Source organism: Cyprinodon tularosa, unplaced genomic scaffold (assembly GCF_016077235.1).
Source record: "Cyprinodon tularosa strain WSP-4 unplaced genomic scaffold, ASM1607723v1 ctg242, whole genome shotgun sequence".
NCBI classification, from domain to species: domain Eukaryota; kingdom Metazoa; phylum Chordata; class Actinopteri; order Cyprinodontiformes; family Cyprinodontidae; genus Cyprinodon; species Cyprinodon tularosa.
In genome coordinates, this window is record NW_024038901.1 from 29,723 (window position 1) to 57,466 (window position 27,744).

Sequence of the window (27,744 nt, forward strand, 5' to 3'; positions counted from 1 at the left end):
TGTTAAATAATACAAAGACCATGGGTTAAAATACAATGGTACCTTTATTAGCTACAATAACACAGTATTATATCAAATAACTATGTAAACACCACTTAAAATAAGCAAAAATTAAGAAATAATAAGTGAAGAGGGGTTTCAAAGTCCGTTTAAAATCTGAGAAGATTTTCGAAGGGGAAAGGAAGATGTTACTCTTTTGGTTCGGTGGATTGAAGGCCTTCGGCTCAGTCTGGTTTTCTGCAGGCCCCATCTTCAGTCCAGTCAGTTCGTCCAGATTTTGGATTAATCCGAAGCTATAATAAGAGGCAACTTTGTTAGGGGGTTAATTTCTAACTCACAATAGCAAGGGACATCACCTTTTTAGATTCAGTGGTTAGCATGTAGCCGCAGCCTTCCAGCAGCAGCTCCTCTGTGCTGCTCCATCTCTCCATCTCAGGCCGCGTGGGGTCACACGGCTTCTAACCACTCCTTTGGCAAACAGTGATTGGGGGCCCTGTTGTTCAGTGGTTAGCTTCAGGTTAGCAGAGCTGGATTAGATCTTCTCTGTCTCTACTGAAGCAGGCTTTAGGGAATACTGCATTCAACTCGGTTTGAAACACAAGAAGAATAAAAACACTGCGTTCAGCTCCTTCTGAACTGCAGGAAAAAGTCTGACTCGGCCTAGCGAGCACAGACTTCTCCAGAAATATTTGGTCGCTACTTAGTGTAGCCTTCAGCTGAGAAGCACTCAGACTAGCCTTTAGTGGCCCAGGGACACCGACAAAATAGGAAATTTGACAGGAAGTTACCTCTTTAAAAAACTCTGCCGGAGTGGTCTGTCTTCGGAGTGGTGTAGTTCTGGTATCATCAGCGATACTTGATCCCAACAATATAAATTACTCGGCTGTTCACATACACCTGAAGACTAAAGGACACTCGTTTGAGGACAACAACATCCATATTCTGGCAAAGGGAAACGGATGGTTTGAGAGAGGGGTTATGGAAGCCATCTTTGTTAACCTGAAAAAAAATCTCTCAACAAAGGAGTAGGTCTTAGGCATAATATGTCAGCTACTTACAAAGCACCCTGCTCTCACCTGACTCATGCTTCAAAGAGGCATATGATTTTAACCACTCTGACGAGGGAGTTAACAACCCAATCAGACTTTATCCTCCGTTTACAATGAGAAAAAAAACAAAGCAACCTCTAAAGTTAGAGGTTGAACTAAAAAAATACTGCAGAATGGAGAATATAGATTAAAGCAGAAAGATGAAAAAGGGTCCCTATGTCTTACAGCATTCTAAGCCTATAGCAGCATAACTATATCAGATCTCTGATATAAGACGGAGCTTGGCCATTTAACACTTTATATGTGAGAAGCAGAATTTCAAATTTTATTCTTACATTTTGTTATATTATTTTCATTAGTTGTTGCCCATATTATGTACAAGTTTCACTTGTGGTGCAAGAATAACTTGGTGAGGAACTGATTTAGATGGTAGATTTTTGTAAAGTACATTACAGAGAGCACTGGGTTGATGGAAAAATAATTTACAGGCAAAGCTGGAAGGAACCTGTTATTGCTAGCTGTTTCACAAGTGTGCCCACCTACTTAATAACACCCACAGCATTTCCACAGCAACCTGTCTGGACACACAATTCTGATCCAACTGCACTAAAATGAAAATGCAGTTTGTGTTTAAGATCTGGTCTGAAAGAACTGGTGGGGGGGACAAAACAACCTAGTCATACATGTTACCTTAACAAACGTGTCTTATGGTGCAGCTGCTTCCTAAAAGATAAATCTCTGCTACAGAACTATTCTGCATGTAGACAAAACAATTTTATGTAATTGAACTTGTATCATGCGGGCAGTTTATCCTTAAAGTTACCCAGCAGATTTTAATCAGATTTGCATCTAAGTTTCAAGCTGCTTCTGTTGATATCATGTTTCTACATGAAGCAGAATGATGATTCTGACCTGCACTCTGAATAAGGAATACTAAAGGTAGCTTAATCTAAGAACTCTAGCATATGCTGTACAAATGTGATCATGCTGCCTGGGTTTATACTGAGGCCCAGCATGATTACACTGACAACAATGTTCCTTGTTTGACATAAAACTTAGACCCCAAAAAGGTATTGAACGATAAGTAGAGCCCTTTTTCAGACGTAACCTTTTAAATCCCAGTTTCTCTCGTTTTTTGTATAAAGTTCAGATTTTTTTTTTTTTTTTTCAGTGCACTTTCCACATACCTTGGACGTACATAAAAGGAATGGTATTTCCTGGTTGCTCAGTTTTGCTGCTTCACAGGTTATTGCAATATCCAGTTGCCTTTGCACAGACTGTGGGAACGCTAATGGAATCTACTCTATACATGCATCTCTGGTTGCATTTAGATTTAGCATCCCTGGCAACATGTACTGTACATATAACTTATATATGAATCTCTAAGAACAATATAAGCAATCAAAACAAAATTTTAAGGAAAGATACATTTCCTCCCTCCCCACTGGTTTGGCAATTATTGGTACCTTTTAAAATGTTGTATGCTGACCATTTTTTATTAGATTTTCCGATTTACTTCTAACTTGTATATGAAACATGGGTAGAATATCCAATATTCAGTGATTTTTCTTCTTTCCCTACTTTTACAAACATGACTGGGACTGTGTTTTCTGGGCTCATGTTAGTTTAAGAACATAGACCTGATAATTACACTCACCAGTTCATTCTGGGGGCATGTTTAGAAATTTTCTATTCAGAAAAGGATAATGCCAGAATCCCAAAATAACCTTACTGATTTTCAACAAGGAGCAGCAGCTTTACTTAGCTTATTCACCTTATTGTCCTTTACTAGTGGTGCTAGTAATTATCATGGATTATATGGTTATAATTATTTCTCACAGGCCCCCAGTAAAATTATAGTGCTACATAAACGAGATGGATTTAAGGGTCTTTTCTATAACTTGGATAGCGGTGTCTTTAAATGTAAAGCTTGGATATTTTAACCTAGCTATCTCTTCAACTCTTGCATGATCCTATATATGTTGTTGAAAAAGCCATTTTCTTAAATTACAAACAAATTACTGAAATGTTTTAAAATGCTATGGCGCATCATTTGTAGAAACCTGAATTAAATATTGAGTCCAGTTTGATCAATCATATTTTTTATCCACAAACCTTCCTTTAAACGTTTTTCCTCATGAATATTAAAACCGCTGCTCTAAGGAGTCATTGGTGCTGTCAAATCGGAGATAAATTTGGATATTAGAAATCTCAGCTACCCTGGAGCTTTACAGTAATAAGGCCATTAAAAAGCTACCCATCGATATGGGTCATTTGCATTAATGTTTTTATGATTCCCTTCTTTTTCCCCTCTAACCCTCCTTTTACAAGCTTCTGTGAAATTAAGGGGCTGTCTATCATTAAGATTTTTGCTAAAGAGAATAAACTTTTATTTTTATCTTATTGAAAAATATTACATAAATACAAAACTGGTTATAATAAAGAGCTATTTGTCACAACCCATCTTTTGATCCTTGCATTCTTCTCCTTTTTTAAATTTTTTTTTTTAAATAAAATCTTAAATCTAGATAACCAAGCCCTAAGCTTTTACCATCAGCAGCGTGGAAAGCAGAACTCTTTTTGGCAGGTCACACACATCACTTTTGGGTCATTCTCAATCTGGTAGTTCGGAGAGGATCCTGATGCCAACCCTCCAATCATCAGACATGTCTTCTTCTGAGTCTTGGCTGCAGCCTGAAAGTTAATTTTTGAAGATTCAGCTCGGTTAGAACGCCTATTCCCAGACCAATTTCAATGCACAGGAAAAGTGGGTGAACAATGATCCTTGCATCCAGATTGGTTTTCTAGGGGCTTTCTCTTCTTCCCAATGAAATCAGCAGTTTGAATGATGATAGTGTGATGAAATTCTGGGACAGAATCTAACCTAACAAAGGGGGCTTCTAAAATGGGGTCTCCGCCTTTACTCTCATGGGTGCTGAGAGTGATGTAATGGGAATTTTTATGGGGAATGCTGCATTAGACGGCATGGTGCACTTACTCTTATGTTATGTCTATGAGAGGCTTTAACCTAATGCTGCTAATATCTTTGTGTGTGTGTGTGTGTGTGTGTTTCAGAGGCTAGTAAGCTGGTGATGTCATATGTGGCGGCAGTGTGTGGGAAGGGCCAGGAGGTGAATAAGGTCAAGGAACAGCTGCTGCAGTCCAATCCCGTGCTTGAGGGTAAGTGACAGTGGCTTGAGCTGCGTCCCAGTTTGGGGGCAGGACTCTGATGTTTGCATGTTGGTGGAATCTGTGTTAACATCCATCTTCGGATCATCTCTTCACGAAAAATAATTGCAGTATTAATTATGCCCCCTTAAACTCATTTTGTCGCAATACATGTCTTGAGATATAGAAGTTTGCACTTTATTGAGAAGTGTAAGAAGGAGATCATATAATTCAGTGTGCTCTGTATAGTATAACAGTAGCAGCAGCAGGGGAGATTCGTTGGATCAAAGGATTTTCATACGCTGGAGCTAAACTTTGAAAATGCTTACAGCTTTTTATTTTGATGAATTCCTTTACTTTAAAACAGAATCGATAGCAAAGAGGAAAACGCTAGAGAAATTGGGAAGAAAGCTGTTGAAGTTTGAAGCACAGTTGGGTTATTAAACAAAATGCCACGGTTTGGACAACTCATTAATCCAGTTTTAAATCTCTTTCAATCCATTTTTTGGAAAACAGAATTGGAACGTTCGAACTGCAAACATAACATGTGCCATTATATCATTGTAATTTTGGATGAATCTGTGTAAACCTTTGCTGACTGTATGTATGCCTCTAGGACTTTATAACAATATGTTTAGTGTGCTGGTAGTTTGGGGGAAAAAAATGATTCATAGGCCCCCTACACTCTTTCCTGCAGCTCAGTGCTGTAGAGAAATACTTTTTTTTTTCTTCTTCTTTACTTTAATTGGGGGCAGTGGACAGGAAATGCCCATGAAAAATGAAGCTGTAAGGCAGCGGAAAACCCTGCACATCTGCAAGAGTTTAGCTCCTGCCGATCTAATTGCCCCAACACAGACACACACAAAAGGAAAGAGGAGGGACCTGTTTATGCAGCAAAACACAACGGATTTATCATGGTTGCTCTGTGATGCTCTGCTTCACTTTCTTTATTGCTTCATTCTTTGAAACCCTCCATTTTTCACTCTTTGCTCTGATTTCTCATCAACGTTTTATCTTAGCATCTCTTATTCTGTGTGTTCTCGCCCTCTGGCTGCCGCCGTTCCAGACAACCGGCCCACACATTCACACTATCCGAATACTTAAACACATTATTTAGCTGTTATCAGCAATTAAGCTGTTATGCTCATATCTCTCTGAAATGTGGCATATTAATAGCTTTCGGAATGTAGAAATGTTGTTTGAAGCAAATTAAACTGAAACAGAACATGTCCTTTATGCAAATGTTCACTGGTGAACATCTTATTGTATTTATTAGACTCCTTCGAGAGCATCTTGTTTTTGTTTATTTCTAAGCAGGGCCACATATGGAAGCACTTTGACTTGAATGTGGCATGACATGAAGGTTTAGTCCTTCCTAAGCTTGGAACGCCCTGGTGCTTTGCTTAATCCACAGAATTATGGGGCATCATCAGTACAAATGGCTTTGACATTTATGTCTGTTATGATTGACAGCTGACTAGAGAGGAGGGCAATGCCAGGGATCAATATTAAAGGCTTAAGAGATGGAACAGAATGGGGCTTATCTTTTATTATTTCCACTGTACCTTTCAGAGTTATATTTAAATATTTTTGGTTTACACAGTTTTTAACTAATTTAACTCCTGCCTCTTTTATGCTGCAGCATTTGGAAATGCAAAAACTGTGCGGAATGACAACTCTTCACGATTTGTAAGTAATGGCCTTGTATTTAAACACATTTTAAGCAATTTGATTCTGATTTGTTTAAAATATTATGAATGTTTATACTATCTTACCCTGCATTACATCTAAATAGAAGAAGTTTGGAAGTTTATTTCAGGAAGTCTTGTTATTTATTTTTTAAGGTAAACTGATTTTCATGACTCGAGGATGAATTCCTATTCCTATATTATAGCTTGTATGATTTGGAGCTTTTTAAGGGAGAACTCCAGTTAAGATTGATGCCCTTTGAATCTTTCCAAAACTCCAATGATGTTGTTATTATTGCTGCTTTTACTTCTTTTTCTAATGCATTTTCTATGTATTCACTCAACTTTTGGGATTTCCACTGGATAAAGCTCCAGACATTTTCTTTAGAATAAAAAAAGAAAAAAAAATGCTTAAAGCTTGTTTCTGGTTTGGCCCATAGTGTTTTTTTTTTTTTTTTTTTTTGTTCTCTTATGCATTTGTTTTGTCTTAGTTGGGCTATAGCTATAAAATATGTTCTTTGCTTACTCTATTTGTGCTGCTAGTCAGAAAATGCAGTTCTACTTCAAAATGCATTTAAAAAATATGGTGGGAGTTAATAAGCATTTTCTTAGGTTATTTGAAAAGAAAAAGATTGCTACGGCAAACTCATTCAACGTCTTGTTTGTATGGAATTTTGTTTGAATAAAACAAAAATCTATTTGCAGACATATTTTAAAGCCATAGTCTGGGGAAAAATCTATCAACAATTTGTTCTCCAACTTTTCAACATTCATTTCATTGATTTGTCCATTTGTCCACCGTTTCATCAGTCTGTTTGTCCATCCAATTTTCCCCTTATCTGTCAGGTTTTTTTTTTCAGCCGGCCAGACCTCAATCTTTCCAGCTGTCTGTGCAAATTGTTGGTTTATTTGTTCTACTGTGTCAATTTCTACATCCTTCCAACCATTGGTTTCTTTCCTTTCATGTCTGTATGTTTAACTTTCCTCCCATCCATTTCTTTCATCAGACTCTCTGTTCTGTCTTTCCATTTCTTTATCCCTCCAGAAATCTGACCTTCCCTCAAGCCATCCATCTGTCCTTCCGTCCAACGTTTTGTCCCCGCATTTCTAAATCTGTCATCTTTTAATTTCCGTTTATAATTTCTTCATTACTATAAGCCGTACACTTGTAATTGTATACACTGTAAGTTTATAGTGAACTTTTGTATTTACATGATAAAAACACAATTTCTTATTTTTTTAGACATGCTTGTACAAATTAAATTCAGTTCTATTTGTGTTTTCATTCATTCTCATAACTAGTAGTAATTAAAAATGAGGAAGTCTAGTAATAGGTTAATATATTCCATGTATTTCACATTCTCTGGTCTGATGTCTGATTTTGAGGCTTCTATAAATAGACTCAAACCCAGACTGCAGAACTTCAGGCAATTGCATTATGAAAGATATGGGTGTGTTTGTTTTTCACAGAAGCCATTCCCACACTTTCTTATTCTCAGTATTTTAAGGGAGGTGACCAGCACATCAACTCACCCACCCCCACCCCCCACCCCTGAGATGATTAGGTCCTGTTATTTTACATCTATTCATGTTATTTTAACATAACTTTTTATCATTAAAAATGTACAGTGCATTTATTTCCTTAATTTGTAGCTTCCAACAAGACTAATTTAGCCTCCTCCTTACAATGCCACACACGGGGAGCTAAACTGGTTCTTTAAAGCAAGCATGAACTTGCAGCTTGAGATATGAATATTTTCTGCTCTTTTACTTTTCAAACCGCTTTTGGCCATCTGTCTACACTGGTGCCTCTGAACAAAAGTGCTTGGACATACAGTTATTACTGACATCTCATTGGATTATACCTCTGATCTGGTTATATTTAGTTGACCTTGGCTCCAGCAGAAACCTTAGTTCTACTTACTAGCTACCACTTCATCAGAGAGCCATCATTTTAACATAAAATTATGAATGAAGGCTTCACTTCATTTTGCTGAGTGCAGAGGGCTTATTGAATTCTGCCTGAACCCGCCTACCAGCCATGCCTGGCTTGATCACTAAGCTACTATTAATACCTCAGAGGAGAATGGAGGGGAGGGGGTGGGGTACAGAAAAAAAATTAAACGCTTTTTATTCTAACCTCCAGCTTTAAGGGAATAGTACATTTAGGGTTTTGAGTTAGCCCTTCAAAGTGCTATAAGCCTGTAACTTAAAGTATCAGTATGAACTCAACAGAACTTATTTAAAGCATATTTCAAAGATGAAAGTAAAAATCTGAGTAAATAAAAACTCACAGCCATTCTACTCTGACTCTCAGGGGAAATACATGGACATCGAGTTCGACTTCAAAGGAGATCCGCTGGGTGGAGTCATCAGCAACTGTGAGTATGAATTATTCAAAAGTGGAAAAATATTAGGGATGCCTGATCTGATATTGATGTCCATTACATGTCTGATATTGGCAAAAAAAATTATATCTGGTTATATCAACCAGCATCTGAAATCTCCAATATCGGCATGCTGATAGAAACACTCTGTAATGTTTACAGTTTCTGTAACTTATTGGTTAATATTACATGGGTAAATTCTTAACATACCCTTTATTTTCTTTTTATTATGGTTCCATTTTTGCTGTGTCACTTGATCAAGCCTTCTCTAACATTCTACAGTACAAAACAATTAGTAAAAGTGTGTATAATTCGTGCTAATATCACATCAGATCAATATCGGTATCAGTCAGTTCTCACAGCTGCAATATTGATATTGTATCGGAAATACCCCAAAAAAGATTAGCACAACAATCCTATCAAAAAAATAGTATGGTGTTGGGCACAAATGCATTGCTGAAAGAAGCAGCCAAGAAGTTTGTGGCAGCTCTGGAGGAGCTGCTGAGTGGTCCAACTCCTGTAGGATATGTTGGCAAGACTGCTGTTAGTGGCAGTCTACAAATTTAATCAATCCATTGTGACAAGAAGGAAGGAAAAACTTTATGATGTGCAAAGAACAACAATGTGAGAAGAAGGTTCTGTTGACAGGATGAAACTGACTTCTATTATTTGCATTCAAAACACTGAATGTCCTGGAAACTGTATACAGTTAACACACAGCATGCTTAAATTAATTTTGGAAAACATTTTAAGAGCTATGAATTTTCTCCGATTTCACAATTCATCACTTCTGTGGTAGTCTATCGCAATATCCTGATATTATGTGTTTGTTTATGGTTATAAAGATTGCAGGGATATGAGTTCGCATTCCAACATTCTAATAACAACGAAACTCTAATATTTTGATGCATTTCAAATATTTTGTAAAGCTTTCAGTCTACCTTTTTTTTTGAAGGGACATAAAGTATAAACCATTTCCAAATGCTACCTTTCTGGATGAGGGAATTCAGACAAAACAAAAGAGAGCATGAATCCCATTCCTGACATTCTGCCCCACAGCTTATCCTCGCATGTTTTGATTTGATCTCTCCTCCGTTTCTGTGACCTCTGGCGGGGGAGGCTTGTACAGACAAAACATTGTGAACAAAGACGGAAACTAATAGCAGACACAAGTGTGCTTCTGTCTCCCTGTTTGCCTAAGTTGGTCTGACATGTGACTTGTTCAGAATTGGCTAGATGGACAACTCAGCAGATGGGCTGTGAAAGTGGATGCAGGGCTGGATGGATTGCTTTGTTTTATTTCTATTGGTGTAAATCGTCAACCCATTTTTTTTTTTTTTTACACAGTACATTTCTGCCCCGTTTTATTAAAATGTGGGATTTTGTCCGGATATTGTATAGACTTGTAAACATGTAAAAGCACCAATGGGAGCATGCCCTGAATAGGACATGTAATCTAGTTTATGCTGCTTTTCAACAGAAAATATGAAGCTCTGGCCTTTGAAATGCAATTGTAAGATGACCAGATTTGTTGCACTGTGCAGAAGTAACTCAATTTAATGCTCCTAGAATAATTGATAGCTTTTGTTTTTTTTGTTGTGTTGTCACCTGCTTTTTCACAACTGTGCCAGAAGCCCTGCTGTAAATGTAAAGATCAAGAAAAATTGGCTTCTACTGGCCTTCCATCTCATTCTCTTTGCGTTTTTGATCACTGCTCCATATTGCTGCTGCCAGCCTCTGTCATGGGTGTTCTATTATTGATGTCCTCACTCCTAAGTGCCACTTATGTGATTCATGACCTGTGGGTGTCACAGAATCACATTTTAGTCTGATCCTCAGCTGACCCTGACATCGCCAGCTCACTGTGGAAAGGCTTGGTAATTCACTGTTAGCAGAACATTTGCAGATGCTCTGCAATCAAGTATTCTGTCCTTTCTGTACCACCCACTGGTGTCAAGTTAATTCTAAAGTATAGTACCTCTGAAAACCTACCTAGAAATAGCCATCTACTCAATCTGGCTGACCAAGGAAGAAGAGCAATAATCAAAAACAGCCCACAATGCTAAAGACATCTGTCACAAGTCTGGTTTGCAAATGACTGCAAGCCATGTTGTGGACAATGCAAACATGGAGGATGTTCTCATTGGATAAGACCAAACTTTGAAAGCAAAATAATTTGTGCAGTGTTCATTTTTAAATGTAAACTGTTTTAATGGATTTTAAGAGAAATACTTGCAATGCATAATTTTTTTCACCCTTGATTTAAAATAAAAATACCACTTCAATCCATTAGCGTTTGTGGTTTTAACACGACAAAGTCGAGAGGTATAAATGCTTTGGCCAGTCACTACCAACATGATTTGACAAGGAACACCTTTAAGTTTTTTTATAAGTACAGGTATTACACTTGAACATATCAGTTAGCTACAGTCGGATGCTTACTTTAAAACACCTTTGGGGGGGAAACTCCCTGAGAAGACTTATTAGCCTGTTTGTCAACGTTTCCTTTTGTTTCTTTTTAGATCTGCTGGAGAAGTCACGGGTGGTGAAACAGCCAAGAGGAGAGAGGAACTTCCACATCTTTTATCAGCTCCTGTCTGGAGCCTCGGATGATATGCTCAGTAAGTTTTCTGAAAGGTTGCTAATTTTAAGCCTAATTTAAGTGGCTGGAAAGCATATAAAAAACGAATGCAACTGAGCATTATTTAAAAATGGACTGTCACTCATTGAATCAGCAATTTGATGAACTAAGTTATATGTTCAAATCATACTGGAGGCTCCTAAGAACTGGTACAAAAAAAGAAGTCAAACTAGCAACTGCTGGAAAATCCAGACAGTTATTATATGCTGTGCCTCATAATGTTAAATGTTAAACCGATTAAGATTTTGCTTGATTCGTGTAACAATCATATAGTTCTGTGAAAATCCTGCATAAAAGCATCCTCCTGCAGCTGCAGGAACACATGGCTTTTTCATCAACAACCTGATCTTCCTGCTTAACAAACACTGTGTAAAACAAAGGCTGGCAATGAGACCTATTCCCTCTGTTTGTCATTCTTTGCACTAAAGGCATTGTTTTATGTCCTGAACAAAATAATGGTCACCGGCCCCTAGAGTGCTCACATCAGAGGGGCTGGGTTTCGCTGTAGTTAATGCAGGCACTAATGAAACCCGACACGTGCGCCCACAAGAGGAATAGATTTCTTTCTTCCTACATAGGGTGGGCTTTTACGTTTGCAATTCAAGCCCAGGGAATAATGGTCACAGCAATTACTCATTTGTGGATGCATTGTGCAAAACTGCTTTTGGATAACTATTCTGTGGATTTTTTAAGCACATTATATTGATTTACATCCCAGTGCCTAATTTTGCTATGAGGGTTCAGGTTTGCAATGTAAATGCAGCGGAAATAAGGTGGAAATAAGGTTTGACCACATTGTTTGTTTTTGTCACAGAGAAGCTCAAGCTGGAGCGAGACTTCAGCAAGTACAACTACCTGAGCCTGGACTCTGCTACAGTCAGTGGGCTGGATGATGCAGCCAACTTCAGGACAGTCAGAGTGAGTCAAGCAAACGCATTTCACCTCAAAAAGGGTGCATCTCAGTCAATTAAACTGATGTTGTGAAAATGTTATTTGATTCTGGTAATACATTTTCAATGGTTTACATTTTTGTTATAAATTGTGTGATAAATTTCAGTTATTTGGATAAATCTTTATGGTAAATGAATATCCTAGCTTAAGGTTTTTCTCATAATATTGTGTAACATAATATATTTAATGCATAGTTCTGTAGTTACCTGTAAACATGCCTCTTACTTCAATGCTTTTTGTTGATATTTTCAGATGGAGGACTTTGCAAATGCCCATCTTTGCGAATGACCATCTGTGTAAAATACGCAGATTATTTTTTATTTTTTATTATACCCTGTTTTGAGTCCAACCAGGAAAAAAATGCAAAGAAAGTTCTCACTACTGTTTTCAAACTCATGTTCGACATGTAAAATGGCCTTAATGGTGGTCCATTGCACCGTAAATGTAGAGCTACAAAAATTTTCTGTATAACTGAAGTTAATGCTTACCTCTAGCATTTTAGGACATATTCCATTTCTTGCCAAATTATTGAAAGTTTTGACATTGCATTGTATGTAACAATCCAGTAAATGTTTTGCATCTTGTGAAATTACCCTTACTTGAAAAGAGACCAATGAAGTTGAAACCAAACGCACGGTAGCATGCAGTTCTCAAACACCATGGTCTGCTGACTCCAAGTATTGACTTTCTTTTTTTTATCTAAGCTATGCTCAGTTAAGCACAATACATGGACAAAGGGCAAAGATTGGTCACTTCTTATCGCCTGAACAGAATAGACAGAAGGTTTATTAGTCACCATACTTCATTGTGTAAACAGTTCACACCTGATTCCCGCCCGTTTATTGCAACAGCAGTAAAATATTAAAACTGTATATGCCCACATCAAACCATAAAGAAAGTAAAACCTTCTTTGTATTAAAGAGTCTCTGTGCACAAATGCATACTGTTGCATGGCCTTTGCTGTGCAGTTTCTGTTCCTCAGTGGGGGTGGGGGGAGATATTGTGTCCGTTTATTGCATTGCAGTGTAAGAGGTCCTATTCTTACATGTTTCTTTTTTTGCCAAACCACTGTACAAGCCCAGTCGGTCTGTATTGTAACGGTCAGCTGTCCTCGTTTCCCCACTTTTCACATCCTGCTTCCTATTAACTTAAAGCATTCCCAACACAGCTGCACCTCTCCACCGGAAACTCAAAAGGGACATTCCCTCTAAACAATTGGCCCCGTCACTTTATATCCTCCTTTTCAGTTAAACTAAGCTGGGTCAGGCTTTCTGGTTTTTTGGGGGGCTTTTTTTCCCTAAATTTAGTCAAATAATTTAAAGTTTTAATTTCTGGCTTATATTTGCATTAACTTTAAAACAGAAAAACAGAATATCTTAACTATTAGGCTTGTAAAATTTTTAGACCTAATAAAAAAAATCTTTTTTTTGGCGGGGTCTCATTGTCTGTATCTAGACATTAATATCTAATGTATTGAGAAACCCATTATGGTGAATATTGAGTCTTAATTTTTGATTCAGTCCTTCACTAGTGATTTTAACAAGCTTATGGCTTGCTTCCATTTTGGTACTATTGCCTATGCAGGCACAACAATCTTTCATTCACCAACTCATGCAAGACTCCAGTTTTATTTGGGGTGTGACCTTCCTATTCCGATTTATGAAATTTTCAAGCACTAACAAAGGTTGACCATAAATATTGTAAAGTGTCCCATTTTATTTAATCAAATAAGGAATCATGTCAATATTTTACATTTTGACCAATAATTTGCGTTATCAGTTAAAGTATCTCATAAAAAATGACGATATCCATCCACCCTTATATAGGCATAAGCTGGTAGAAGGTTCTGAAGGTATTGAGTATTTTGTGGTTCATTAATTGAATCTAATGCAAATTATAGTTTACTTATTTGAAATGGAAAAAGCATTAGTTATTACTGATAAAATGTATGGAATTTTTGGTGAATTTTTCTCATTTTTGGATTTGATTTTTAACTAACATTTTAAATTTTGTAGTTTTTATCTCATTAATTGACGCAATGTTTAATTTCTTTCCTCTGCTGTATGTAGAGTAAGCCTAAGTATGAGAGCTGATATTTTCAGGTCCCACTTTGAAATTGCTTTCTATAGCATATAAATGGAATTTCATCTACAACGGATTGCTGAAGAAAGCGGAACAATTTTCAAGCTGCTAAATCTCTTTTTCTTTTCTATAAGCTAAGATGTAGATAACATGTAGACTTGCCAGCCAGACTGACTCACTCACAGCATAATGTCAGTCTGGTTAGGAGTGGACTCTCCAGTCTAAAACATACCAGAGCAATCACAGCATGGAAGGCGGGGGTTTTGATTGTGCCACAATTACTGTACTTATAATGCAACAGCTCTTTTGTGTTACCATGAACATGCAGCTGAGCAATGTTTTAATATCGTCCTTTATGTCCCAAATGAGCTGGATGTGTGTTTGAAATTTGAACAACTGCAGTAAGAGCTGGAACAGGCCCATACCGATCTGTGACTTATCCATTTTATTGTTTTATTCCTATGCATAGAATGCAATGCAGATCGTTGGATTCATGGAAGATGAAATGCAGTCAGTGCTGGAGCTGGTAGCTGCTGTTTTAAAGCTGGGAAACCTTGACTTCAAGCCAGAGTCACGTTGCAATGGTATGGATGAGAGTCGAGTGAAAGATAAAAATGGTAGGTTTGATCTTTTTTTTTTTTTTTTTTTTTAAGTTTATATATTTATGAATATAATGTGTGTTTACTTTGTTGTATATCTGATGGAGATGGATAAACCTATATTTTTGAATTTAGTGGAACATGTTTTTCTACACTGCAAAAGAAGGCTTTGATCCACAGAGGACCTTACTGTATCTTAAGCTTCTGCCTCCCTTATTGGCTGCTTTTGTGTTCTCATCCTGCTCACCAGATGTTATGTTTTATCATGAGCTGGGTGTTATCTGTCAAACATTTGTTTTCTTTAGGCAAATTTTTAATTTGCATGTTTTCCAGACAACAACAGCATGATCTATTGCTGCCATTTATTAGCAGTTGGTTATGTTTTAAATAACGCATCACTCTATTACTAGACAGGAACACAAAAAGACTGTTTATGTAATGCTCTAAGTGTCTATTCGTATTGTTCATGTTCAGTATGTTTAAAACTGATTTGTTTCAATCATGTTTGCTTGTTAGTTTGTATTTTTCTATTGTATATAAGGCTCAATATCCTTGCAAAACATATGTTTAATGTTCTCTTCCTTTCCTAAATTTAATAGATTTGAAGGAGATGTGTGAGCTATTGGGAATCGAGCAGTCTGTACTGGAAAGGGCCTTCAGCTACCGAACAGTTGAAGCCAAGATGGAGAAAGTTTCCACCACGTTGAATGTGGCCCAGGTCAGAAATGAAGTTTTAACCTGAACCCAAATCTGTTATAAGCACTCGTTTCTGTTATGCTGGTGTGGGTACATTCCCATTCCTTCAGTCCGCAGAAAAATAAAGGGTCATTTCTTCCCCTTGACTTGCTTTCCCACTAGCTGCCAACTCTGATCCATGTCAATGCCACATAAAAACCTTTACATAATAAATGAACACTGTTTCTTCTGGAAATCAAAATCTAGGTCATGCCTGAGAGTTTAGAAAGTTTGTCACATTAGATAGACTTAAAGTTGATGTAAAAAGTTGTAGAATGTATGAATAAAATAGCAATCACGCTGCTAATTTAGACATTTTCCCCTAAAAATGAAATTATTAATGTTCATATTTAAAAGGGCTTAGCGTTTTGTGTACGTTTAGGGGAAAGGTGTACAGCAGAAACAACTTTCTTCGAGAACTGCATATATTTTGGCAACGATCACGTGTGCAGCTAATGTCATTTGTTTCGCAGGCTTACTATGCCAGAGATGCACTTGCCAAAAACCTCTACAGTCGCCTGTTTAGCTGGTTAGTGACAAGGATTAATGAAAGCATACGAGTAAGTGAAAATATTTTCTTGATTTTAAATTTAAGGTCCTTTGCTATGCTAACATTGTTGTGTCCTTGCAGGCCCAGGCTAAAACTCGCCACAAAGTGATGGGTGTACTGGACATCTATGGCTTTGAAATATTTGAGGTAAGATGCAGGGCAGATTTAACTGGCCGATTATTTCTTCATAACCCCAAACGACTGAATCAGACCACCCAAACGGGAAAAACTCGGGAAAATGGTGTTTCTTTTTTCTTCCCCAAAGCTGTTTGCCAGCTTTGCCACCTGTATTGAGCTTATCTGTAACAACTGAGAACTGATAAAAATGCTCTTGGATTAGTTCAGCTTTTTTGCTCCCTTGGGTGAAAATGCCCGTTGTGGTAAATATACTGTTCATTGCACATGGAAGGGGAAATTCTCATCAGTTAAATACATGGTACAGATGTACTGTTAAATGTGCAGTAAATGGTTTCCACCTTGTGCATGTTGGTGCATGTAAAACATACAAAACAGTTTGGTATTTGGTTTGGAGTTGTTTTGCTGAATATATTTTTGTTGCCTGTTCATGTGTGCATTATTATTATTATTTTTTTTATATCACTGTCTATTCATTTCACTGACTCTCAAGTCCTTCCATTTTTCTTAATGTTGTGGTGTTTTGTCTTGGTCACCAGGAAACAGTAAGTAACACCCACACTGGCCTGCTTGCTGTGCCATGTGCATGCTGTGATCCACTAGACAATTTAGCAGCCTCTTTAATTCTATGTGGTGTGCAATATAGAGTCCCACACAGCTGAAATTATGCTGAAGAAACCTTTGCATCATTTGAAAAAATGGCAAACATGTCAGAGTTTTAATGATTTTATAAGCCTTAACTATTTTTTATTTTTATTTTTTTTTTAGCATTGGTGTCTAACTGCATTTAACGATTATTTGCGTGTTTCAGTTTCAAGGTTGCATAATTTTAGCTGAGTGTGCTTACATGTAGATTAGTGCTGAATTTGTCTTTGGGTTTATTCTGTAAAAGCTGTGGGGTTTTTTATGTGTTAGAGATTTCCAAAACTTGTACATTAGTGCCAAAATGAAAGTCTATTGGTTAGTTAGCTATTCTTAGCATAATTCTGTATGCTGAATGACGCTAACTAACGATGTTAAATGCAAGTCACAACCAAAACCAATGTACAACTTTAGATTTTTTTATTGTGTAAATTGTAATATTCACTGTGGGTTTATGAATACATTTAACTCTATAAATATACATTGGAATAAATGTTTGTATGGCCTTCCCACTATAGAAAAAGCTAAATTAGACCTATTAGGGTGATTTTTGGTGCTAAGGACTATTTATTTCTCATCATTCCAAACACTATCATTCAGTCCTATTATTAAATTTTAAGTAAGGAGTTGAAGGCCTAATTTATTGGCTACGTTCCATTTAGAACCTTTCAATGTAACCCTAATACTGTAGACTAACATGATATCACCAATTTACATGAACAATCTTGAAAATCAACTATAGAATAAAAAGTTTAACCAAATGATTTTAACTCCAGTACAGGACTTCTTTAAAAAAAAATGTATTTAATGCATACAGAATAATCTCAAAAAAAAAAAAAAAAAAAAAAAGTCCTGCTTTATCCTGTAGTTTATCTTAACAGAAAGTACAGGCAATTGCAAATGGTGTCATATCGGTTTTAGCAAAACAGAACTGATAAGTGAATAGAAAGATTGCAGATTTTCTACTCTGGATCAGCAAAGCTCAGCTTCAATAACCAAAATCAAATGTATATTTTTCAACAATAAAAATTAAGTTCCTCCAACTTGAGATGAAGCTACTAAATCCAAACATTGATGCTTGTAACAACGTTATATCAGACATCAAAGATGTCACCATGCTGTTCTTAATGGGTTTCTTCTACATAGTTCAGCTATGGTTTTATTTTTTTTACTGTTTGTGTATGTTTTTAAGGGGGGGGCTTGCAATTAACTTTTGATTGCTAGAAGAATGGAAAAAAAATCAAAACAACATTTTAAAACTAACCTCATGTTGCAGTATCCAATTTCCTGTACACTAATAAAACGTGGTGTCAACCTTGAATTATTTCCCTGAACAGGATATTTAATAAAATAACTATTAACTGGTTGGTGATAATCAGTACAAGAAACATGACTCATTTCTTAGCGGTCATAATTGACCAGAGGGTACAGGTTTTTAATAATTACTAACTCACAAATGGTTAAGGAAGTCTTTAAAGTCTTACTGGAATTTTTCATGATAAGGATTTATAATCATTGTGAGAGATTATTTTTAGATTAAATATTTGCTCAGTTACAGTTTTTATGGTGATGAGATTGCAATTCTCCATCCCCGAGCTTTTAACTTTTTACAACCCAGTTTTTTGTACAAGAGTATTCTTTCAAAATATTCTTTAATGATGAATAAAAATGCTTCCTTAATGAGCCCCCCCAAAATAATTCTGGACTCTAATTTTTAAACATAATGTTTCAACTTTGATATTCTAAAAATCTGATGGTTATGTCCTGAAATTCCCATTTTTCTTTACAACGTACTGTAAATGTATAATCTAAATAACTGAGCTGAAACCTTTTATCAATTATTCACAACATTATATGCAATATGTTGTAAAGATGTAAACCTTAGTAATGCATGAAAATTATCCTCTGCTATAGCCTTTTAATTGTCAAAGCAGTAAACGGAAAGCTTAAAGAAGCTTAAAATATTTCAAACTGTAAGACAGAACGTTTAAGTGCATAATATCTTCTTTAAGCTAATATTTTGGTAATTTAAAAAAAACTTGTAAGTTTCTCATTAATACATTTCCCTGCCTGCAGGACAACAGCTTTGAGCAGTTTATCATCAACTACTGCAACGAAAAGCTGCAGCAAATTTTCATCGAGCTGACCTTGCGTGAGGAGCAGGAGGAGTATGTTAGAGAGGTAAGCTGTGATTTCTATAGAGAAGCTTTAAAACTCCTGGGGAATTTACCTTTCAACACTTGGCTTTTCCATTTTGTTCCTTTCACCTGCAGCTGTACATCTACATCTTTTAACTTGTCAGCACTCTGTTTATTTTGTTGACAGCCCATTATGTCCATTATGGCTGCCCTTAAAGCACTGTTTCTACCTGGTCATTTCACTCAAATATTTAACCCCTTCTACTCCCTCACTTAAACTTTCATTCTATTCTGTACAGTAAACACATTTTTGCTTTTCAATCTTTTGATTTCTGTCCCTGTCTCTGACCCACCAGCATTTTTTTTTTTTTTTATATATTCTGCACACTCGCAGGGACGGAAATGATCCCTCACTCTGCTAAGAGTAAACACTCCCCGATCTGGACCTTTAGGCCCTGTTTGTTTTCAGAGCTCTGAGTTTGAGTGCAGCAGCGTTGACCCCACACCCCCCTCCCTACTTACACCACTACCAATGATATTCCACTGCTGGCTTGTGTCCAGTGTATTGCATGGGAAAATACCACGGCACTAGGGAAAGGAGGAGAAAGAACTACCAATCAAAAATGTGGCCAGTCGCCACATACCTTCTTTGCATCCATGTTGTGAACATATTGTTGGCCTTGAAGCATCTCATCGATCCATAGTTAAATCGGTGGAAGTAATGCATGTTTTTATGAGTCGACTACATTTTTTAGAAAAGGGCAATTTGGAAAGTGTACATTTTGTCTTTCATTGACCTTTTTGCAAATGAAGGTGGTCGGATGAAAAAACCCTCACATCAATGGCAGTTATGGATGATCAGACAAATTGGACAACATTTTAAGATCTTTACTGGCGTTTCATTAAGGTGTGAATGTTAATTAAATTCCCATTAGGCCTTATTGAATGCATAACACTCAAGGCATATTGTGACCTTGGATTAAAGTACATTTATGTGTAATTTAAAAGGTTTGGAGGAGAATGGGAAGCATTGAAAATGGATAATTTAAAGTTGTGTTTTTTTTTCTCAGTGTTTAGAGGTTATATAATTTTGTCCCTTATAGTAGCCCCACGGGTTTTTATTCAATCTGAATCAGTGTCGTGTTCTTTTCAGTTGCACATCAGTTTGTCTTTTTGCTCTTGAATTTTTTTCTGTTGTTAATGATTTAGGTAAATAAATAATTCTATAAAATGTTAAAATACTTTATTATTAAACTTAATTCCTGTGTTTCAATTGACTTTGTTTTGTTCCCATTTTAGTCAAATTGAAATAATGAAAAGTGAGAGCTTAAATCAGGCCTTTATAACTTAAATCAGCTGTTCCAAGGTCTAGCATCTTTTTTGTTAGTTTAACTTTCAAGAGGATTTAAAAAAACAAGTGGGTTGTGATCAAATTATGTTGAATTTAGGTCCGATGTGCTTTTTTAATACAGTGACTCTCTGTATTCTAATATTCTATATTCTCACTTCTATAAACATTCAATAAATTCATTTTTGTTATATGCAAGAACTGCTTGGAAATGTAAAGAACCTTCATAAATGAATATTTCTTGCTTATGTGCTCTCTAACAACAACATTTGACTTTTTAGAAGTGAGTTGTTACTGAATTGACAGTTTGAGCCATAAAGCTTTTCCAGTGTTTTTTGCATTGTAAACTAAAGGTTTGAAGATGACTGTTCTAATAACCCCATGTTAGGGTATATTTAAAATATGACTATATTTTCTTAAAGTAAATGTATATTGAAATTTTATGCAAATAATTTGTCCCAAACAAGCAAAACTGCACAAGTAGGAAAAGGTAAAATGGCATAAGATATGATTGCCATAGATTAGCAAAGTCATGCTCTAATCGTTGTAGAAATTCTTCATGGTTTATTTATGCTTTTATTGTTTAAATCAAATAATTTTTTTGTTGAGCATTAAATGTAAAGAATAAGGTTTTGGCGAAGAAGGTATTTTAGGGAATAGTTGAAGAACTGTTTGAAGATATTTTGACTTGCAGTCTTTTGAAGTTTCAGACATAAATTACTGTTTAGTTGGATTTGTAAAATGCCAGTTATTTATGGTGAGGTGTGTAAAGCCTGTAAATGACCTGTACATGTGTTGTGCCTAATCAAGTCAGAGGTCTCAAAATATTTCACATTCATTCAGTCATTCACCCATTCACGAGTTGATGGTGGTAAGCTACTGTACATTGTTGCCATAGCTGCTCTGCAATAAAGCTGCAATTGCTGCCACTGGGTCCTCTGAACACCAATACCAGAAGTGATGGGTGAAGTGTCTTCTACAAAGACACAACATATGCGATGGTGACTTTAGCCAACAAGCACACAGTTACAGGACAAAACCCGGCTTCCTGAGCCAGCATCCCCTTAGGCACCAGCATTGATGCTTGAAGTGAAGGATTACATCTTGTAATGTGACTAGTTGAAGTGTTTTTTGTTCATTTTATTTCATTTTTAAAGGCAATATACCTACCAAAGTCTTAAATTTGACTTCATATGCTGATTAGCTGTACAACAAAGATTGTGTCAAAAATAGCCTTTGTCTTTTCTTACCTGTATGTTTTTATTTTTCCAGGGCATTGAGTGGACGAACATTGAATATTTCAACAATGCTGTTATATGCGATCTTATTGAGAATGTAAGTCAAATTCATGTTCCTTTTGAGATTATGAAAAAGTGTGAATCTAAAGTTGTTTGTTATTGTAACATGAGCTGTGTTGTAGACTCCGAGATAGTGGCTTCAAGTCCGCAGAGCGCTTAACTTTAAATGATTATTAGCTTACATTGATTCTGTTTGTGCTAGAACCAAAATGGCATTCTGGCCATGCTGGACGAGGAGTGCCTGAGGCCTGGAACGGTCACTGATGAGACCTTCTTGGACAAACTGAACACAATCTGCGCTGAACACCAGCACTTTGAAAGCCGCCTAAACAAGAATTCAAAATTTCTAAATGACCACAGCCTGCCACACAACTGCTTCCGCATCCAGCACTATGCCGGCAAGGTACAGTAAAAAATAGTCAAAGTTTATTAACTTGGTCTTCTGAGTCTTAAAGTACATAAAAATCAGCCTTTAAATCTTCTTGTATTTTCCTCCTATATTAAGGTGTTGTACCGTGTCGAAGGCTTTGTTGACAAGAACAACGACCTCCTTTACCGGGACTTGTCTCAGGCCATGTACAAAGCTAACCACAGCCTCATCAAACAGCTGTTCCCTGAAGGAAATCCTGCAAAAGTCAACCTTAAACGACCACCAACTGCTGGATTCCAGTTCAGAGCATCTGTTGGCACACTAATGGGCAATCTGCAAACAAAGAACCCAAACTACATTCGGTATGTTCAATCTGCTCAATGATACAGGTGTATTCTGAAAATGAAAAGCAGAATTCCTCTCTCAGGGACTAAGGCTGAAAATCAATGTCTTCTTCCCAGGTGCATCAAGCCTAATGACAAAAAAGCAGCCCACATCTTTACTGACTCCCTGGTCCGCCATCAGGTGCGCTACCTAGGCCTGATGGAGAACGTCCGTGTAAGGAGAGCAGGATATGCCTTCCGCCAGGCCTACGAGCCCTGCCTTGAGCGCTACAAAATGCTCTGCAAAAACACCTGGCCACACTGGAAGGGGCCTGCCAGGTAAACTGGTGCAAATCTTGACAGAAGAGGGTGGTCTGTGGAAAGCAAACCCTTTAAATTACTCCCAGTTGTCTGGTTATAAGACATCTCCCAGTGGGAAAGTTTTTAACCAGCACTGAGGTGGTTAGTGTTCCCATGTGTGACTGTGAGGGACGATTGTAAAAAAAAAAAAAAAAAAGGTGTTCAGATAATTTCAGCATAAGCAAAGACTCAGAAAGAGATTGGATGCATCGATGATCTAATGATTTGAAGGTGATGATTTAAGGTAGAGGTATACAAAATTATAGGACGACTTTTCTAGTTTCCTTGATCATTTCATGCTTTTCTAAAATAAAGCACCTTTGAATTTGTTATGATAGAATACATAAAAATCATGCTGACATCCTCAGAAACATGCTTCAGTTTCATCACATTCTAGATGTTCATCGTTCGGTATTCCCCATCTGAACCACAACATGTTGAGGCATTTCATCCTTATCTGTCTCCTCCATTCCACCTCAGCCAGACTTCCCCGTTTTATCCACATTGCTGGCAAGATCACTGATTCCTATCTGATCTGCCAAACATTGGCAGCCCGTTTTTGAGTCATCTTTGGGCACTTTGTAAGGCTTTAGTCATTGCCTTTCTTTGTATTTTTTCTTTAGCTCAGGCTCTTATTTATTTTTTGTTTGTTTGTTTTCCCGAAAAACACTTGTTCACTATTCTCCTTGAATAGATAAGTAACCATCAGACATTTAAGACTGATTATAATCTTGCATTTTTGTATAGCTTTGACCAACAAGTACAGATTTCTGATTTGTCCATTAAGCGCTTTAATCATGTTTAAATATTTTTCTTTTCTATTTTCCCTGCCATTAGTGGTCATTATTAGAACCTAAAGCAAATTCAGACGTGCGTGTGTGAGAGCATGTAGTATCTATGAGACAGGGTTTTAATCATTAAAAAAATAGAGAATATGCTAAATTAAAATAAGATCATAAGACTGATAGCATTGGGCTGCACGGTGTGCTGTGGGTAGCAGGTTCTGGGTTCTATGCCCGGGGTCTTTCTGCATGGAGTTTGCATGTTCTCCCTATGCATGCATGGGTTCTGTCTGGGTATTCCAGCTTCCTCCCACAGTCCAAAAACAGGACAGTTGGATTAATTGGCTTCTCTAAATTGTCTTTAGGTGTTAGTGTGTGTGTGGTTGTGTGTCTGTTTTCCTGCGACAGACTGGCGACCTGTCCAGGATGTACCTTGCCCATAGACTGCCAGCAGAGGCATCTGTATACCATCTGCTACACCACTGCTCAGCACAGTGTCCAATGATCACTAATCTCCAGTGTGCAATGCAATCACAATGAATAGGTATAGGATGTTTTTGTTAATGGTAGAAATTGGTTTGTTCTAGATGATCCTCTAAAGTAACTGCAATAGTATGCACCTTAAGAGGGTACTAAAGTTGAGAAGCTTTGCCAAGAGCCACTGAAGGTTAACAGGGGTTTAATTTGTTTTTGGTAATTTCTGCAAGTCTTAAAATTAAATCATAAAGGACTTCTTAAAAGGTCTCAAATGCTAAAGTTTAACTCTAGCAGAAACACTTGTTCTATTATGTCCAGTCTTCCTGGTAACTGTGGGTTTATTTACCACCTCATACTCACTGTAAGTACGCACATCAACATTGGGCAATGTAGCAATTGGCAACATGTTCAACAGCTAGATGCATGCTATTTTCTGAATCACATAGTCCTTTTTTGTGTTAATTGCTTAAAACTTTACGAGGCTCCAAAATGCTAATGAGTTTAAAGTGAACACTTTAAATTTTAAAGTGTTCTTTATCTGGTCAACAGATGATTTTTTTGGTCGATTATAGATGTCTGTTTAATTGGCTTCTAATGAGCTACTTGATCACATCTGTTTTCTAGACAAGGAGTTGAGGTGCTGATGACTGATCTGCAGGTTCCAGCAGAAGAGTTCGCTTATGGCCGCTCCAAGATCTTTATCAGGAACCCAAGAACGGTATGGAAAATATTTTTCTCTTAATGTTTTTCCTGCTTCTCTTTAGTATTCTTAGTGTTTGCAAGTCTAAATGTTGAAGTTTACTCAACCTGTTTTCTCACAGTAAGATGTTTGGAAAATGGGATGGGCTTCATGCAGAGCCCCGATTTTAGCAATTAGCATGTAACCACCGCTTTGAAAACACATGGTTTCACTTAGTGATCTAACATGGGAAATAAGTTGCTCTGTGTTTTCAGGCCTCAATTGTTCAGGGCTGCATCATACCCAGAGCACAGAGCTTTAAATAACCTGATAACTTAATTACCCTCTTCCTCTGTTTTGATAAATGTATCCAATGTATACATCATTAAAGTATAACACAAAATAAAATTGAGCACACATAAAGCTTGATTTCTGGATATTATTATTATTTGTGGTTATTGCTGATATTGAACATGCCTAATCTAATTATTACCATTTATTCAAGCTATTTCAAAATTTAAAATATAGAACAAAACGAGGAAGTTGCAGGCAGAGGAGGGATAAATGGAGATCATTTAGCAGTTGCCTAGTCTCACTATAAAATATAGAAATGTTCAACTTAAATTTTTAATGTCCATGGATTCAGTTGGGGTAAATTATCACACTTTCAGACATTAACATTATCCGGGGTAACACAAATATTAGCATCAGTGCTGTCAATTAGTTTAGGTCCAGGAACTGAGCTCTACATGGAAGGTTGATTCGTCTAGACTGTTACAATCTTGATATTTTTATTTGGTCCTTTTAAAATATATCAAAAAAATATATATTTTTTTCTTCCATCAAAGATCCAAAGCATCACAATGAAATGCATTTCCACATAGTCGCCTCCCTTCTTCCACTCCAGATTTACCCGGAGTATTTTTTACCACCCAAAAGCTTAATCTAGTTTCTCGTGGTGCCAAAGCACATGGTTCCAAGTGAAGTCCCAGTAGAGTACAGAAAGATCCATATTTAGAATTTGTGATGGTATGTCTCCAAAGCATTTGACATGGTTGTTAATGAGCTGCAGTAAATGGTGGCATCTATGAGTTCTTATGTTAAGAACCTTGCATACAATCCTTAGTGTGTTTATGGTTACTAAAAATAAAATGCTTTTGCCATAGCAATAAACCCCAAGTGTGCATACTCCATGGTTAGTTCCATGGAGAGAATCGGTTATATAAAAGTACGCCGACAAGGAATCTGTGTTTGATACAATTTCTGGTGCTCTGGAGTTCCCCTTTAAATTAGGCAGTTATTTTATTATTTTCTTGAACAGTATATTTTGTTGGGCTCTGACTGTATGCAGTGACAGTCCCTTTGGTGATGAATGTAAGCATTTCTTAGAGCTCTTTTGTAGCTTTAGAAAGCAGAAAGGTTCACAGACCACTAGATTTAAAGTTCCCTGAAAGTCGAGGATTAGGAATGTTCTATTTGGACTGATATGTGTGAATTGCATCTGTTGGAAAGCAATTTTAAAGAGTGGAATACCTAGTTGGGTTCAACTACATGCAGCCAGCACCATAAATGCTTATTGAAGCCTTGATATGGAATATTTATTCCTATACATATTTCTTATATTTAAAGATTTGTTTTTCGTGGTTTGCTTTTGACATCAGACCTCATATTGTGTCAGTTGCTTCACCCATAGTTGCCTTCTCTCCATGCAGCTCTTTTTCCTGGAAGAGAAGAGAAAGCAATGCCTGGAGGACCTTGCAACACTAATTCAGAAGATCTACAGGGGCTGGAAGTGTCGCAGCCACTTCCTGCTGCTGAAAAAGAGCGAGATAGTGGTGGCGGCATGGTACCGCCGATACGCTGTGAGACTTCTTTCTAAACTGTTTCATAGCTGCCCATACCCACAAGCTCTGTTACTCACATTGGTGCTGTCCGTGTTCAACAGCAACAAAAGAAGTACCAGAAGATCAAGCATTCTACCACCGTGGTGCAGTCCTACACCAGAGGATGGCAGGTATGAGGCTTCCTGTGAACTAAACCTAATCTAGAGTCATGAATAAATCATAAAAAAAAATGTCTTCTTCTTTTAGGCTCGGAAACTCCTGAGAGAGCTGAAGTATCAGAAGAAATGCGAAGAAGCTGTGACCACCATTGCAGCCTTCTGGCATGGCACACAGGTACAGTTAAAGCTCTAACAAAGGAATGCAAGAAGAACACAATTGTGGCTTTTTATTTCCTATTAAAGAGTATTCCTTTAGAAGTAGACTATCACATTTTCTTTTTTGTTTCTGCATATTGGCACAACAGTTTTCTATTTTCTTTTTATTTTCTGTGCTTTCTGGGATTTTGTGCCTGCTGTTTTTCCCCCTGTAATGCTGTTTCTTTTGATGATTGCACATCTACTCTTTCCCCTCTGTTCCTTTCAATTTTCCCCTCTCAATGATATCGCTCTGCACATCTTCAACTATTCCTACCTTACACCCACCACATCCCACCAGGCTCGGATGGAGCTAAGGCGTCTAAAACAAGAAGTGCGGAATAAACACGCTGTGACAGTAATTTGGGCATACTGGCAGGGAACCAAGGTATTTCCTCCTAGCGGTAGTATTGCTGTCCCAGCTGTCTTGTCACTGTTGTTTACAATGTCCCATTGTGACTAAGAAAGCCTGTAGTGGCATAAAACCACTGCTGGATGAACATAAATTCAATCATCTTTACCTTTACATCTGGTTTGTTGCTTTTAATGATCATTTTAGCGTTTTGTTAAATTTGTGCCAATTATAAAACTGTAAAACTGAAGGTTTTCTATTCATATTTTGCTTTTCTTACTTTATTACATTGAACAGGTTCAACCGGCATCATTCAACTGCCAATTCAATTTAAGCTTCAAAAAAATCTAAAGATGGCTGTCATGGGTTTCTTCCATGTAAATGTTTCAAACCAATTAGGCTTGAGGGATTTCTTGACTGTGTTGCATCATCTCTTAACCAAACTTTCTGAGTGTCTGGGAACAGTAGCTGCGTTAAAAAAAACAAACACGTTCTCACATTCTTGCTTGATTAAGACACTTAACAGTTTCAGTCTTCCTTTGTTGTGTTTTTCCTTTCACCACATTTAGTTAGAAGGTGGGAAATACGGATGGCAGGCAGGTGTGCATAGAAATGCACCAGTTTGGAGCTGCAAATCCTTTTCTTAATTTTAGAAATAAAATGCACCATTAAATCAAATGTTCAACGTAGCACTTATTTTTTCCTAACTAAAGAATACATGTTGAAACTGAAAATGGTGGCATGTTCATTTGAAACAGCTGTGCAACTTTAGAACACATGGATTCTGACATTA

At 37.0% G+C, this 27,744-nt stretch overlaps 1 protein-coding gene across 8 annotated transcripts in view; it reads left to right on the top strand.

Moving 5' to 3' along the window:
• Positions 1-27,744, top strand: part of myo1b (myosin IB) — a 67,797-nt gene that overhangs the window by 29,199 nt on the left and 10,854 nt on the right. For 3 of the 8 annotated variants that reach the window (XM_038287631.1, XM_038287632.1, XM_038287634.1), the window contains exons 5-23: positions 4,125-4,229; positions 5,860-5,906; positions 8,223-8,286; positions 10,815-10,913; positions 11,748-11,851; positions 14,436-14,583; positions 15,165-15,283; positions 15,774-15,860; positions 15,932-15,997; positions 16,525-16,530; positions 18,704-18,808; positions 21,386-21,448; positions 21,614-21,814; positions 21,917-22,143; positions 22,243-22,443; positions 24,348-24,441; positions 26,115-26,264; positions 26,348-26,416; positions 26,493-26,579. In XM_038287631.1, the coding sequence (XP_038143559.1) occupies positions 4,125-4,229; positions 5,860-5,906; positions 8,223-8,286; positions 10,815-10,913; positions 11,748-11,851; positions 14,436-14,583; positions 15,165-15,283; positions 15,774-15,860; positions 15,932-15,997; positions 16,525-16,530; positions 18,704-18,808; positions 21,386-21,448; positions 21,614-21,814; positions 21,917-22,143; positions 22,243-22,443; positions 24,348-24,441; positions 26,115-26,264; positions 26,348-26,416; positions 26,493-26,579 (2,042 nt within the window). Of the gene's footprint in view, positions 1-4,124; positions 4,230-5,859; positions 5,907-8,222; positions 8,287-10,814; positions 10,914-11,747; positions 11,852-14,435; positions 14,584-15,164; positions 15,284-15,773; positions 15,861-15,931; positions 15,998-16,524; positions 16,531-18,703; positions 18,809-21,385; positions 21,449-21,613; positions 21,815-21,916; positions 22,144-22,242; positions 22,444-24,347; positions 24,442-26,114; positions 26,265-26,347; positions 26,417-26,492; positions 26,580-26,900; positions 26,988-27,744 lie in introns of all 8 variants that reach the window. The other 5 variants (XM_038287633.1, XM_038287635.1, XM_038287636.1 and 2 more) reach the window with 3 other exon arrangements.